A 16321-nucleotide genomic window follows, 5' to 3' on the forward strand; every position below is an offset into this window, starting at 1 on the left:
ACATTGTTGGGGGTAAGTGGGAAGCAAATCACTAGGGCAGAAAACCCACCATGGAGAAGTCATTCATTAACATCAAGATTCCTGGCATTTCAGCCTTATTGGCTTATTCTGTTCTTTTCTGCAACTTGATAGTTTCCAGATTTCAGTTTTTTATCATTCCTAGCGATGATGTTAGCTGAGAAATTATGGAAGGTGAAGACCAAAATATCTGAAGGCCACAGATTAGGGAAGGTGCCTTCATCCCATGAGATTCTACTTTCTTTAGAGCAGAAATAAGCACTGATGTTCCTCCAGATAGAGCCAAGCTATATTCCAGAGCATTTCTCATCGTTGGCCAACTTACCAGGACTTCCAAGAATAAAAAAAAAACACACCATTTCATAGGAGTTTTTTCTCAAGTATTTATTATCAGTAGATTCAATTTCCTCTCCTCACAATGATTTGGAAATTTATGGCTTCATCCCACGGAGGTCATTTGTGACACCTACACATTTGGAGTTCGCTATTGTACCTTTCCCCCCATTAATTTAATAATAGATGCTTCCAAACTGGTGGCTTTGCAAATATGGCAGACGAGAACCGGTGTCAGCATCCCTTAACAATCTGGGGAGAATGCTCTGTTGATAAGTATTTTTTTGTAATGGAATATCAGCAATTTGTCTCATTTTACAAATTATCTACGCAAACCAAAAGCGAAGCTGTCAAGTGCGCACAACCATTTGAAATTTAAAACATTTTGAACCCGAGATAGCTTTTTTTGAGTTTGAAGCAGCTTGTTTCGACTTTGCCAGAAATATGCTCTCCTGACCCTTTTAGAATTGTCCAGGCCGTTTCAAGCTCAGAACACTTCTAGTAAGATCAAAACATCAGTGTTCTGTTTTACACTCAGAAGACACAAAGTCAAAATGTTTTACTGATTAATATTCAACAAAACTGGTGGGCATCAGGTTGAAAAAGGCTAGCTGCAAGCAGAGAGATGGCGTCTCTCAAACAGGGTTTCCCAACCTTTGTGCAATTTTTAAGATGGACTTTTGACTCCTGGAATTCATTCCTAAAGAGTCTGATCATCTCCAAATTCTTTTATTTTTTATTTTTGTACATGATAAGAAAACAAGCAAGATTATTGTACACTCAAAGATGGAAAGATTTGGCATTCTCCACAATGGAGGTTGCTGAAGGTGATAGAACTTGCTGAGATGGCTGTATGACTTATGTTGTAACTACAGAGTAAGAGACAAATTTATCATTGCACTTTAAACTATTGTAAAGTTTGGAAGCTACTTCTTTGTATCTTCTCCCCTTCTTGAACTTTTAGCTTTCTCTTTGATTTTTTTTTCTTACTGCATCTTACTTTGTATTAGTTTACATCTTTTAAATTCTTTAATAAAATTATACAAAAAGCCTTCATTCTGTGGCGACTTGGAAAAAAATAATGGAAGGCCTTGTTTTATTTTATTTATTTATTTATTTATTTTATTACATTTATATACCGCCCTTTCCCGAAGGACTCAGGGCGGTTTACAGGGTGATTAAAAAACCAAAATACAAAAATTAAAAACAAATTTTAAAAAAATTATATGTGTCCCTGCCTAAATAAAACCCCAGTTAAAATAAGATTAATCCTCAGCCTGGGCCAGAGAGCTCGAAGAGCCAGGTCTTCAGGCCCCGGCGGAATGAACGGAGGTCGGGGGCAGTCCTCAGCTCCACTGGCAGCTGGTTCCAAAGGGCAGGCGCCCCCACTGAGAAGGCCCTATCCCTGGGTGTTACCCGCCGGCAATCTCTTACCGGTGGCACCCTGAGAAGACCCTCCCTGTGGGAGCGCACTGGACGAAGGGAACTTGATGCCGGCAGCAGGTGTTCCCTCAGATATCCCGGACCCAAGCCATTTAGGGCTTTATAGGTCATCACCAGCACCTTGAATCTCACCCAGAGGGCAACCGGAAGCCAATGCAGCTCGCGGAGTAGAGGTGTTACATGGGAGTATCGGGAAACCCCCATCACAACTCGCGCGGCCGCATTCTGCACCAGCTGAAGCCTCCGAGTGGTCTTCAAGGGCATCCCCATGTAGAGAAACCAAACACAAGAGAACCTTGAAAACGGAGCAAAATTAGAGGGAAGAACGTGGTTTTGATGTTCCTCTATGGCTACGTGCTGTGTCTGCCAAGATCTCTCAGACCAGATAAGGAAGTGGCCACTCAGTGGGCAAAAGGATCAAATGCCCCCCATGGCAATGAAATTCAAATTACATGCAAAATCATTTGAGTTTTGACTTAATGAGAAGTTGAGTTTATAGTTGAATTTTTTCTAAATCTGTTCTCCAAGTATGCTGGAGCTGCAGTTCATAGTACTATTACTCTTAATATCCATGTTGGTTAAGGTTCCAGCTGTCACAGTCCCACTGTGCAGCTGAATGCCTTAACTACCTCCTAAGGTAGTTAAAAACTAGAATGGCACACACACACCATCAAGAGACAAAGCAGCACCCCATTGTCAGGATGCTCTTTTGGTGGTATCCCATCAAGAAAACGTACTGTCTCAAGTATCTCACTCTCTACAGATATTCTAGAATTCTTTTAGTACCTGTTGAAAATGCTAACCGAATGTTTGGCTTTTAATAATATGATTTTTAACACATTTGCCATTTTAGCTTTCATTATCCTTTTCTTTCGGTTTTGAAGGCTTTAAAATGCTTTTTAAACAGCTCTGGCTGACTTGCCAATATAACATTGTACGGACACGATGCTTATTGGGAACTGTATTTTTGCGTTTTACTGAATTCTAAGTTTAATAACTACTGGACAACATTGCTTCAAGAGCAATGTTACAAGTAAGCTGAAAGATAAACCCTCAATTTCCCCTAGGCTGTAAGCAGAGGCTTTGACAAGGCCTTAGTGTTTGCATGGCTGGTTATGTTGTGGCAAAGGCAACGGAGACAGCAGGCAAGATAATGGCCATTTGGAGTGGATGATAAAAATACAAAGCCTATGTCACTTTTTTAGGTACTGTACAAGCATATGGATGCAATAAATAAACTAGTGGTACTTAATAAGTAATAGGGATGAAGTCTAATATTGTAACAGATGGGACTTTGACTGGAGAGATTTCAGTTTAAATCTCCATGTGAACCAGGGAAATTATTGGATGACTTTTTCAACCAACAGATGGCTGTCCCACTCGTCTGTTGCTAAATCAGCCACTCGCCAACCATCCTCCAAATAACATTAAGGCTGTGAATTTCAAGGGACTTGCTGGGGATGACTCTACATGATGAGTAAAACAGTAACCATTTCTCACAGATTTTAGAGCCGACTTGATGAAACGGACAGGGCAGCAAGATTGTTATTGGGGGGAAAAAACAACCCCCCTGCAAATTACAATATGGTTTGCCTCCCTGCTGTTCTAGAAGAAAAAAAAAGAAAGCTAGCAAAACTATTTTAAAGCCAAACGGTCATGCCTCACACAGATGGTTTATTTGCTTCCAGATACATTCAACACAAGAGCTGCATAGAGTAATGCTCCAGCAAGGGCTACTTAAAAGAGTTGTTTCTTCAGATCTTGATTTTTGAGAATACCACTTCGCTGGAGAGAAATTCCTTGTTTTTGCAGTTCTGATCCTCTTAAGATTGAAAGGGAAAAGAACGTCAGTCCTAAGATTTCTCAAGATCCCACGCTACAGTCAATTCTTTTATTCTAGGGCCAAACAGTAACTCTTGAAGGTTGGGAATGCAGTGGAGCCTGATGAGTCGTGTCATTCTCTTTAATTAATTTACTTAGCCTATTCCAGGGGTAGGCAACCTTGGCTCTTTTATGACTCCTGGACTTCAACTCCCAGAATTCCTGAGCAAGCCACGCTGAGGGGAAAGGGAGGGGTTTCCAAGCTGAGCCATGCTGTCTCAGGAATTCTGGGAGTTGAAGTCCACGAATCATAAAAGAGCCAAGGTCGTCTACTCCTGGCCTAGGCCTAGGCTGCTTTATGACTTGTAGACTTCAACTCCCAGAATTCCTGAGCCAGCCATGCTGAGGGAAAAGGGAGAGGTTTCCAAGCTGAGCCATGCTGGCTCAGGAATTCTGGGAGTTGAAGTCCATGAGTCATAAAAGAGCCAAGGTTGCCTACCCCTGGGCTAGGGCAAAATATGCATTCACCAGATAAATAATAGCAATAGCACTTCGACTTATATACCTATTATATGGCCTATTCCCAAGGACACTACACAGACTTTCTTTAAGCTAAGTTCTTTTTATTGGACGTGTTTGAATTATGGTAACTGGTAATCTCTCTCCCTCCGAATGAACTGAATTAAAGCGGCTCTGGGTTTAGTAGTTGCTCTGACGTTCTTGCTGCCGATATCCTCCCCGCCGCAGGTAGCCCCCTTCGTTCTTACGGTAGCCATCCTTTTGGTCTGCAAGATAAGACAAGAGCCGATCAGGAGGTTAAAGGTGCTGGCAAAGGAGCAGACAGCAAACAAAAACAGAAAGAAGAGAGCAGACGTGGTCAATGAACTGTACTTTCCCTTGGCTGGAGGGATAATAAAAACAAGATGAACTTGAATCCTATAATGAAAAGAATGGAGGCTTCGTGCCCTGATACTAGGAAAACACTAGGAAAAAATAAGATACTCAGTAAACTTTCAAAATATTTTCAAGGTTTTGTTCCACAGCTGCTGGAACATTTTCCCCCCTTGGTAATGGGGAGTACAGACATGAGTGTGTTTGTGTGCTGTGGAGAGAAAAACAGTTAAGTGCCAGTGACACCTGGGCTTTAACTTACCCCGAAAGTAGCCCCCATACGTGCCCTGCTTCTGATCAAAGACCCTCTCGTTGTTTTCCACAAGGCTGCCCAACTTCTCAGCCAGCTGCAATGCCAGGTTTTGTTGGGCGGTGGGCTCTGTTCGATGCATCACAACTGTCTGGGTCGGCTGATCTAAGGAGGCCTAGGAAAGTTTGAAAGGCACAGAAGAGCTTGTACACACTGACAATCCTTCAAAAGAGAGAGATTCCCTCCTATGTGGCACGTGACCTCCTAGCTCTACCAGGATGAAATTTCTACACAGCATGGAACTGAATCTGACTCAAATGCTGTTACTCCTCCTACCCACTACAAAATTCTGAATCGGTCTCTTCGGATCATGATTATCTTGGTTGTTTGAAGGGGTACTTGCCAACACAGGTCGCCCTGGTACTTACAACTGCAAGCAGTCCTCGACTTACAACGGTTCGCTTAGTGACCACTGGAAGTTGCCAGGGCCCTGAAAAGAGTGACTTATGACCATTTCCCCATACTTATGACCCCCGAGGTCACGCGATTTGCATTCGGATGCTTGACAACCGTCTCACACTGATGATGGTTGCAGTGTCCCGGGGTCACGTGATCCCATTTCGCAACTTTTCTGACAAGGCAAGTCAACGGGGGAACCAGGTTCACTTCACAACCACATTCCTAATTGAACAACCGCAGCGATCCGCTTCACAAATGTGGCAAGAAAAGTTGTAACGTGAGCCAAAACTCATGCAACAAATCGCTCAATTTACCGACGTAACATTTTGGGCTCAACTGCGGTCGCGTGTTGAGGACTGCCTGTACTCTGTTAGCCAGCAAAAGTACAACGGCAGTGAAACAAGTCACTTAGAATTGGCCCTCGCACTTACAGTCAACGCAGCATTCCTGTGGTCGCGTGATCAAAACCTGGGCGCTTGGCGGGGATGGATGTACAATGGTTGTAGCATCCTGGGATCACACGATCGCCACCTGCCACCTTCCCAGCGGGCTTCCGACAAACAAAATCAATGGAGAAGCCAGATTTTTTTTTTTATGACTGTGTGATTCACTCAAGACCTGTAGCGATTCACTAAACAACTGTGGCAAAAAAAAGTCTTAAAATCAGGCGCAACTCACTTAACTGCCTGCGTTGCAATGGAAATTTTAAGTTTTAATTGTGACTGTAAGTCAAGGAATACTCTAATACTGTGGTGGCGAACCTATGGCACGTGTGCCACAGGTGGCACGCAGAGCCCTCTCTGTGGGCACACGTGCACCGTCGCCCCAGTGATTCAGCTGGGTTTTATAAAACCTTTTCGCTTTAGGCCTCCGCCGCCGTGCGCAAAAAAAAAGGTTCAATCAGTCAATCAATTTCAACTTCTTGCAAGGAAAAAATAGATCTCGCAAAGTTGGAATTGATTGATTGAACCTTTTAGTCCCACCCAGTCTGTCGTTGCCACCGCAGCCATGCCCACCCAGTGTGCCACGCCCACCCAGTGTGCCACACCCACCCAAAGGGCCACGTTCACCCGACACGTAAGTGGGGTTTTGGGTTGCAGTTTGGGCACTTGGTCTCTAAAAGGTTCGCCATCACTGCTCTAATTTAATTATTATTAGAGATGAGGCGGATGACATTATTACAGAGAATACCTGTATCTGTGGCCTGCGAGTAGAGATTCTTATGTGTGCTTTAGCTCTTACATGTTCTTGCCTTCGTTAAGCTGCCGCAGGAGCTGCCCGCGGGCGGCCCTGTCTTGCTATGCTTCTAAGCAGTTTCGCTGCAGGAGCAACATTTCTCCTGCCCCTTCCCGGTGATGCCATTACTTTCTCTAGCCGCCCCAGGCCTTGCCTTAATTGCAAAAGTTCTCACCATCAACTCTTCATTGATGATCATCTTGCTAATGATGCTGTGCACGGTGGGCAGGTCCAGCTCAAACATATCCGACAGGATCTCCATGCTAGGAAGAGAAAGGGACCAGAGAAAGCAGAGGATTGCGAGGGTCGGCCCGTAATCCCGGTTAGCATCTTGCCAAGAAAAAGGTTTCACTGAGGAAATGGTGGCTTCAGAAGGGTTTGCAACTAGGGACCAGAGGAAAAGCGCGCTAACCACCCAGAGGAGTAGGTAAGTTTACCCAGTCGGATAACTCAAAAGGAAAATTCTGAGGCCCATTATCCACAGTCAACATTCAACTCTTTTATCTATAAAATGTGTGCCGTCCTGTATTCAGGGCAAAACACTGCTCTGCAGAAATTTATTTATTTATTTATTTATTTATTTATTTATTTATTTATTTATTTATTTTTGGGACTTATATGCCGCCCTATCTCCCGAAGGACTCAGGGCGGCTAACAACAATAAAATACAACAATACAAAAGTTAAAAGAAATTAAACAAACAGCCCCAATAACTAAGTTAAACTAAACAATTAAAAATTAAAAAAAAAACATTTTAAAAAACCTCTGTCGTTAGTCCAGGTCAGCCTGATGAAAAAGGAAAGTTTTAAGGCCGCGACGAAAGGACCAGAGATCCGGGGCCATCTGGAGCTCAAGGGGGAGTTGGTTCCACAGGGCTGGCGCTCCCACAGAGAAGGCCCTCCCCCTGGGGGTCGCCAGCCGACATTGTCTAGCCGACGGCACCCTGAGGAGGCCCTCCCTGTGTGAGCGCACTGGGTGATGGGAAGTCGTTCCCGGCAGCAGACGGTCCTGCAAATATCCCGGGCCTAGGCCATGTAGGGCTTTAAAGGTAAGTACCAGCACCTTAAATCTCACCCGGAGGACAACCGGTAACCAATGCAGCTCACGCAGGAGGGGTGTAATATGGGAGTATTGGGATGCTCCCATCACTACCCGCGCGGCTGCATTCTGCACCAGCTGGAGCCCCCGGGTGGTCTTCAAGGGCAGCCCCATGTAGAGAGCATTCCAGTAATCTATACGGGAGGTAACGAGTGCGTGGGTGACTGTGCGTAGGGCATCTCGGTCCAGATAGGGGCACAACTGGTGCACCAGGCGAACCTGGGCAAATGCCCCCCTGGCCACGACTCCAATATGATCTTCAAAACTGAGTCGTGAGTCCAGGAGGATGCCTAAATTTTGTTGGGGGCAATTAAGCTGACTTTGTAATAATGCCGCTTGGGGTGTGTGTGAAAGCCCTAATAAGCAGGCATATACATAGAATGAAGGCTACTGCTAAGCTTGTAAGCCGCCCTGAGTCTTCGGAAAAGGGCGGGATATAAATGGAATTAAAATAAATAAATAAAAATAAATAAAATAAAATTTCGTGCCCTATCAACGGGAGGTAACACCTCTCCTCCCATAACCAAAGATGGAAATACCACCGTTGCCAAGGTGGGTCTCCCCCTACGCAACTACGAGCCCATCGCGGTACCTGATTGAGTCATAGACACTGCTGTAGGTGAAGAGATAGGTTCGGAGAGACTCCTCTTGGATCTTCCTGTTGGGAGAAAAGGGAAGAGAGAAAACAAAGAGAAACAAAGTGAGAATGAGGGGTAAGAGGCTCTCTCAAATTATCTAAATTTCTTTTTTAAAAAAATAATAATAATAATTCGAATTTTTATTCACCTGTAACATAAAATACGAAAATACAAAAGCAAACAATAAGGAACAAAGGTAAGGGAAAGGGGAAAAGAGAAATGTGGAAAGGGAGGGGGGGGAAAGAAAAAGGCGTTGACTTCTGACTCCCTGTGGCAGTGAAATAAGGCATTAGCATCGAACCTCAACTTTTTACATGTCTGTAGTAGTGTGAACTAGCCATTTCTGTATCAACAAATCAATCTCATCAGTAAAGCCCAAAATCATAGTATCATTTTTTTTCTACCTCAAGCACAAAGTCCAGAAGCGGTTTCCAAGTAGAAACGAAAGCACTTGCGTTCTTTTCTTTGTATCAAAACAGCCAATTTACCCATCTCTGCTAATTCCATCCACTACGTTATCTAAATTTCTGTCCCCACGTTTTTACTCTTCAAAATTACGGATACATTTCAGGTCCCCAATTGTCCACCGTGTCTTTTGCTGGTACAGTTCCAGCAATATGTTGGAGCAAAACTGGAAAGGGTTGTATTTTCCCTAGAGAGTTGGCAGATCCAAAATCAAGAATAATCCATGGTAATGTCAATGCTGAAAACATTAGATGTTTTTTGCTCTGACAATATAAGAAGGCAGCCTTTTTCTTTAAACTGTTTGCTCTGAATATAATGAAGTTGGGGGGAGGAGAATGCTAACCCAGATGTTTAAATAAGATAAGGAATGGTGTGCTAGATAACGGAAGTGAAGCTTGGTTTTGGGGCTAATTGGAGAATGTGATTTATGACGTGTAATTAAGGGAGGGAATTGTGTATGATAGGATGTGTTCAGGGGAGGAGAATTCAGATTCTGGCATCCATCCATGAGTGCCGATGCTTCGTTCTCATTATTACAGACTTTTTAGGAAAACAATGCCTGAATGTTCTTTGATCTGTCTCATTAATCGGAACTATGACAGGTAATTCTTCCAAGCTGGGTTACTGTTTCACACCTCTAGAGAAATTCTTGCCAGATGGAGGACTCCATTATCTGCATCTGCAATACACTCCACGAACTCTCTCACACATATAAAATCCAGACTGAGTTGCCTCTTACCCCTCTGGAATACATCCCCTCCTGGGAATTCCCCATCCTCACTACATCCCATCACATCCATGGCTCACTTCCCTCACAATATGATTCCCTTGCAACTGACCGGACAAGCATGCTGCGCACTTTGTCAGCCTCGGGAAACAGATCCCAGACTTTTCCGTTCATTTTCTCATTGACAATGAAACGGTGACATGTCTTCCAGTCACCCATCTTCATAGCCTTGGACGCTGCTACGACATGTTCTCTCATCGATTCAGGGGGGCCTGAAGCAAGAAAAAAAGAGAGAGGCGGGGAAAGATAAAAGGATGTTCCTCTAATCCATTAGAGAGGATTTTAATTATCCAAATGAATAAACCACAATCCCTTAGGGGAAAAAAAAAGTACTTTTGCTATTCCAGAAAATTACAGATTTCATATATTATAAAAGAGGAGCAAAACCATGTATTTAACTGTAAGGAATAAGCAGACTGTCTCTCTGTTACAAAAGCAGATGGGTTCCCCAAATTTTAGTTGATTTAAGAGATTAAATAATCTGTCAGAAGAAAAAAGCTATTTAAAAAAGAGATCACGCAGGCTTAATTCCCTTCCGGTATTAAATAATGGTAACTTTCACACATTATATTATAGAAGAATATAGTTTTGTTTTGTTACGTATTCACATACCGTGTGTGAACACAACTATTTAGTTGGTAAGCTGTGTTTTATGGGCTAGCATTCTATCTCAACTCAGCCACCCTGGTTAATCATAGTATAGGTAGTTCTTGACTTGCAATCACTTAGTAGACTTCACTATGTTGAGGACTATCTGTAAACTGCAATTAGTGAGAGCCCGTATCTCTTACTCATACTTGCTGGGGAACACAAACAGAATGACAATGTTGCCTTCATGTCCTCCTTGTTGGGTTTCTACTTGCTTCTAGCTGGCAGAACCAAACTCTCTTTACTCTTCTGAAACCTTAGATGCAGATAATGGCCAGAACTGCATCTTCAAAGGCTCAACTGAGCACCTTTTGGACTGCTTACCAAGAAGAGGCTGGCGCTCGCCCACTCGCAGCTGATGGTGGAACTGCTTGCTGATCATTCGCCGGCGGGCATCAAACTCATGAGCAGCCATGTAAGGGATCTCAAGCAGCATGGCAGAGACCAGGTAGACACACTCCAGGAGTTCCAGGTTGATATGCATGTGGAAAGGAACCTGCCGACGTTTCTCAATCTTCTCTTGCTCCTGGTTGCGCTCTTGCATGCTACGCATCAGGAGACCCTGACCCAGCAACTCCTTTGCTCTTCCACTTGACTGAATGTCCAGCAAAGCATTATGGGCATCTTTGATCAAGCCCTGGCGGAAGGCACAGATCCCCAGCTGAACCATTGTCCGGTTATACAGGATCTGGGGGGGGGGGGGGGGGAGAGAAATCAAAAGGGTTTGAAAAAGCAAAACTACCAGCACCTCTTTTCCTATTAACTGATCTCAGATCCCATGTTTACAGTGTTTCCCCAAAAGTAAGGCCTAACCTGAAAATAAGCCCCAGCTTGATTTTTGGGGGTGGGCCTAATATAAGCCCTAACCTACTCCACAAATAAGCCCTAGTTTTGGGGTGAGCCACACACCTAAAAATCAAGCTAGGGCGGGAGTGGGGGTATGGAACTGCCCCACACTCACTAACCTTGCAGGCAGGCCTCTCCTTGCTGGTCCACTTCTTCTGCAGTGTGTTCTGCAGCCAGGCCTGCATTTCTCAGCCACAGGCCTTTCCAGAAGGCCACTGCAGCCATGAACCGAGCTATGGATTGAATCCATAGCTCGGTACTCAGCTGCAGTGGCGTTCCGGGAAGGCTTGACCGCAAAATGCAGGCCGGGATGCAGCTGCAGAATGAAGCTGCTCCTTCGGCTGCAGAAGAACTGGACCGGCTGGGCGGGGCTGTCGATGCCGGAGGTGAGTGTAAAAGACACCCCTCTGAAAATAAGACCTAGTGCCTCTTTTGGAGGCAATAATAATAACAATAACAACAACAGCAATAATAATAATATGATGATGATGACCTTCGATCCTTTCGCCGTGACCTGAAGACATGGTTGTTCCAACAAGCGGGCCTGGACTGATCATGGTTTTTAAATATGGTTTTTATCGGCTTAAATTGTCCTTTATTTCTTTATTTATTGTTTAATTCTTTTTTAATCTTTGTATTCTATGTTTTTTATTTTTTTATTGTTGTGAGCTGCCCTGAGTCCTTAGGGAGAAGGGCGGCATATAAATTTAATAAATAATAATAAAATAATAATAATAATAATAATAATAATAATAATAATAATAATAATAATAATAATAAGGAGGAGGAGGAGGAGGAGGAGGAGGCCTGGACTGAGGGATTGGATTTTAGAGTTATATTTTAAAAATTTTAAATTTTAGAATGTATTTATTACTTAGGGCTATTGATTTAATCTTATTTTAATTTTTATATCTTGTGTGTTGTTAGTGTTTTTTGCCCTGTACACCGCCCTGAGTCCTTGGAGAGGGGCGGTATATAAATCTAATAAAATAAAATAAATAAATAAATAAATAAATAAATAAATAAATAAATAAATGAATGAATGAATGAATGAATGAATGAATGAATGAATGAATGAATGAATGATGATGACCCGGTCTTAGGTTTCAGGGAAACACAGTAGTAGCTGGCTCAAATAACTGATTCACATTGCAGCCCTTTCCTAACACAGATTGTCAAGCAGAATTTTAAGCGTCCATCCCGACTAGGCTGTTTTGTTGATCTAAGACGGGCATCCTCCATTTTGTTTAGAGGAAGCTGTGGCTGGAGGTGTAGTTTGTCTCCAAGCAGACCAAAGAGAACAGGGCAGCAGAAAGTCTGCTGTCCATCCAAACTCTGCACCACCCCCACCATCACCAAAGAGGCAAGTTCAATGTTGGTTCTCAACAGTTACCGAACTGCTCGCTCCTCTCTTACTTGCACAGGAGGGTCGGCATGCTGGATATTATCTTGGAGGTGGCTCATGAGCATCAGGTCACGGGCCTGGTACCAGCGATCATGCAAGGCATGGTGATAAATATGGCAGAGAATGGCACAGGTACGGATCCGGTCTGTCCGATCCTTGGCGTAGATGAATTTGCAAAGGCGCTCCATCAGCACTGCCGAATCTTCCCCCTCGTTTTCTGCTTGGTCTTGTTCGGACTGAAACAAGCAGAGAATGTAAATTAGCACCCAGTATCAATAAATCACATTACTCCTAAGGCAAAGTATTCAACTTGCACTCTCCAAGCTGCACACAGCCTTTTAAAGCACTCTGAAGGTTTCAGCCAAACTGTGATTTTTCATGTTGTTTTGCAAACAGAATAGTTTTTTTTCGTAAGCAAAGATTAAAGTACATGAAAGGGAAAAGAGGGGATGGGAATAACGGGACAGAAAAAAAATACGTCAAACAAATATAAAAGTGATCTTAAATTCTTTTCAGTACAAAGGTAAATTATGCAATGCAACATCGCTCTAGTTTAAATGAATATTCAGTAAACTATTTTAACATCGGTAAAGGTTCCCCCGCACATGCGTGCTAGTCGTTTCCGACTCTAGAGGCCGGTGCTCATCTCCGTTTCAAAGCCGAAGAAGCCAGCGCTTGTCCAAGGACATCTCCGTGGTCATGTGGCCGGCATGACTAGACGCCAAAGGCGCACGGAACGCTGTTACCTTCCCACCGGAGTGGTCCCTATTTTTCTACTTGCATTTTTACGTGCTTTCGAACTGCTAGGTTGGCAGAAGCTGGGACGAGTAACAGGCGCTCACTCTGCTACGTGGCACTCGGGATTCGACCCGCCAAACTACCGACCATCTGATCGACAAGCTCAGCGCCTTAACCCACTGAGCCACCGTGTCCTATCTTAACATACCAACATCCATACAATTTTAACCTAACACATAGTAAATTGTCAAATATGAATAAGCTTATATTAAACTCTCTAACCTTAACCCTAAGTACAATATTTCTCTGGCCAGATCAGATTGAATTTTCAAATTCCAAAGCCAAAAGTTGGCTTTTCTCCTTATCTTGCAAGAAACCTAACAATAGCCTCCAAGTCACAAGAAATCCAAAGTCTAATTTTTAATATAACAAGAGAAAAAAACAACATGTATCTTTAACAGTGTGGTCCTTGCCCAAAAGATACTGCACAGCTCTGCCCTAAGATACCAATCTTTCTCTAATCTTTGCTATCCTCTTGGGAGGGGTTCTTCAAACTTGGCCCTTTTATGATTTGTGGACTTCAACTCCCAGAATTCCTCAGCCAGCGTGCCTGGCTGAGGAATTCTGGGAGTTGAAGTCCACAAGTCATAAAAGGGCCACGTTTGAAGACCACTGCTCTTGGGTTTGTCTGAGGCTGTACTGATATTATCTAGCCTGGTAATGAAATACCTGCAGGAAAACAACCAAACTCAGAAAATAGCACTAACTCAATAGTTCAATCCCAAGCTTACATATAAGTTCTACTATACGCTACCTTCATCTGCCAGTAAATACAAAAATGCTGTTTACAACAAATTATTTCTGTTACTGTTTAACCTTCTGGATTCTCAACCATTAGTTGTCCGCTTGAAGGACTGGTCTCAAATGCTGGAAGTTGTTTTGTGAAAGAATGTTAAATTCTCTACAAAGCTATCTCTTGACAGGTGGCACCCCCTGATCAACCTTGTTTGGGCTCAGAAATTAAGCAGCACTAGATCAGGTCATCACTTGGATGGGAGATCCCTTTGAATTCCAGGGCTGCCAGTCAGCTTGGGAAGTAACAAATGCATCCTGGAAGTCATGGTTGTGTCTATGACAGTGTTTTTCACTGTCTGGGAGTTTAAGCTGTGCCGACTTCGAAACTCCCAGAATTCTCTAGCTAGCATGCTTAAAATTGCCAGGGTTGAAAAATACTGGTCTATGCGGGCAAGGAATTTTAAATAAAATATAATGCTTGAACAATGGGAGAATATGTGGACTAAATTATAATTTAAAAGTACATTTCTATAAGATGATGTATCGCTGATATTTAACACCAGACAAGCTGTCAAGAATGTACAAAGGTATTTCAAATGAGTGTTGGAAATGCAAATGTAAAGAAGAGACTTTTTATCATTTATGGTGGACACGTGACAAAGCGAAGAAATACTGGGAGTAGGATTCACAGCCTAATACAGAATATTCTCAAAGTGAATATGCAGATACAATCAAGAAACTTTTCTTTTAGGTTTAATGGAAAAAAGGTTTGGAAAAAAATATTGGAATTTTGATGTTATGTGTGTTACTATTTTATGCACAAAAATGGAAGGACACTTTTGATTCCCACAATGGCTGCAAAAATTGATGGGGGAGTTAGCAGAGATGGCTAAACCGACTGCTTTGATTAAAGCAAAAATAAATAAATTGCTTTTGTTTCCACTTGGAAACCGCTTCTGGACTTTGTGCTTGAGGTGGGAAAAAAAATGAAAATTTGATTTTGGGTTTTACCAATTAGATAGGTATGTTGTTGTAGAAATGGCCAGCTTATACTACTATGTAAAAGTAAAAAGTTGGGATTTGACGTCATCATCTTATTCTATTGCACCAAAGGGAGTTGGAGGACAACGCCTTTTCTTTCTTTTCTACACTTTTCTCTTTCCTTTTCCCGTCCCTCTTTCCTAGTATCTGCTTTTGTATTGTATATTATAAATTATTATTATAAATATATTATAAACCACTGATGGCGAACCTTTCAGAGACCGAGTGCCCAAACTGCAACCCAAAACCCCACTTATGTATCGTCGGCCCATTGGCTGGATGTGGCCCATTGGGTGGGTGTGGCCCATTGGGTGGGCGTGGCTGCGGTGGTAACGGCAGACTGGGTGGGACTAAAAAGTTCAATCAATGAATTCCAACTTTGCGAGATCTTTTTTTTTTTCCTGCGAGAAGTTGAAATCGATTGACTGACTGAACCTTTTTTTTTTTTTTTGCCCACGGCGGCAGAGGCCTAAAGCGAAAAGGTTTTATAAGCTCAAGGCCCAGGACTGGGGCGATGGCGCGTGTGCCCACAGAGAGGGCTCTGCATGCCACCTGTAGCACGCATGCCATAGGTTCGCCACCACGGTTATAAACTAATAAAAAAAGAAAGAAAAATGGTGGTCTATGAAGTTTACTAGAAAACTGATTCAAAGACATATAAAGCTGCATGCTTTGTAGGTAGGGTGTAGCTTCCAAGTACAAGCATCTCTTAATCAGGAGGAGGTGATGGTAATGGAGCACTGACCTAGACAAGGAAATGTCTCTCTCTGGAGAACGAAGATCCTTTGCAAACCAACTGCTTATATCAGACATGTGAAACACAAGGCTCAGGGGCCAGATCCGGCCCGCGAAGTGGTTTCATGCGGCCCGCGAAGCCATCCTGGAAACAGTGAGGGAACGGCCCCCACTGCCTTGGCCCTGGCCCAGAGACCCTCCTTCTGCCAGAGACCCTCAGTTCAGTCCCACTCCTGCCCAGGCCCCCATAGGCACCCTTGATGCGAACGATGTAGAGCTGGCCACGCCCACCCAGCAGGCCATACTCTCTAGCCACACCCACCCAGTAGGCCACACCCACCCTGGCCACACCCACCCGGCCCCCTGAGGGCAACTGCAATGCTGATGTGGCCCTCAATGAAATTGAGTTTGACACTGCTGGCTTATATCCTTGCCTATTGGAGGATCCACCTTACCTTGCTATCTCCTGCTGGGCCTTGCTGGCGCTGGTGAGCCTTGTAGTCAAACTTGTAATAGGTGTGGAGGATGCAGCGCAGGTAAACCCGGCAGACTTCGTCTGTAGTTCCCTTTTCCTGCAGATACGTCTGGACCCGTTCTATGATCTTGCAGACTCGGGCCTCATCCTTCAGGTGATCGACATATTCTAGCAGAAGTATACCACACATGCTTAGCTT

General features: G+C 43.5%; 1 protein-coding gene across 1 annotated transcript in view; it reads right to left on the bottom strand.

The window, feature by feature from the left end:
- Nucleotides 1-4217: 4217 nt before the first annotated feature.
- The window catches only part of LOC310648833 (eukaryotic translation initiation factor 3 subunit C-like), a 28156-nt gene continuing 16052 nt past the window's right edge, over nt 4218-16321 (bottom strand). The window contains exons 14-21 of the mRNA XM_083376891.1: nt 16103-16290; nt 12350-12574; nt 10412-10775; nt 9492-9651; nt 8142-8207; nt 6627-6714; nt 4769-4931; nt 4218-4400 (exon numbers count right to left, since the gene is read on the bottom strand). Coding sequence (XP_083233017.1) covers nt 4315-4400; nt 4769-4931; nt 6627-6714; nt 8142-8207; nt 9492-9651; nt 10412-10775; nt 12350-12574; nt 16103-16290 — 1340 coding nt within the window. The 3' untranslated portion in view covers nt 4218-4314. The remainder of the gene's footprint in view (nt 4401-4768; nt 4932-6626; nt 6715-8141; nt 8208-9491; nt 9652-10411; nt 10776-12349; nt 12575-16102; nt 16291-16321) is intronic.

This window comes from Vipera ursinii (genome assembly GCF_947247035.1).
Source record: "Vipera ursinii genome assembly, chromosome: Z".
NCBI lineage: Eukaryota > Metazoa > Chordata > Lepidosauria > Squamata > Viperidae > Vipera > Vipera ursinii.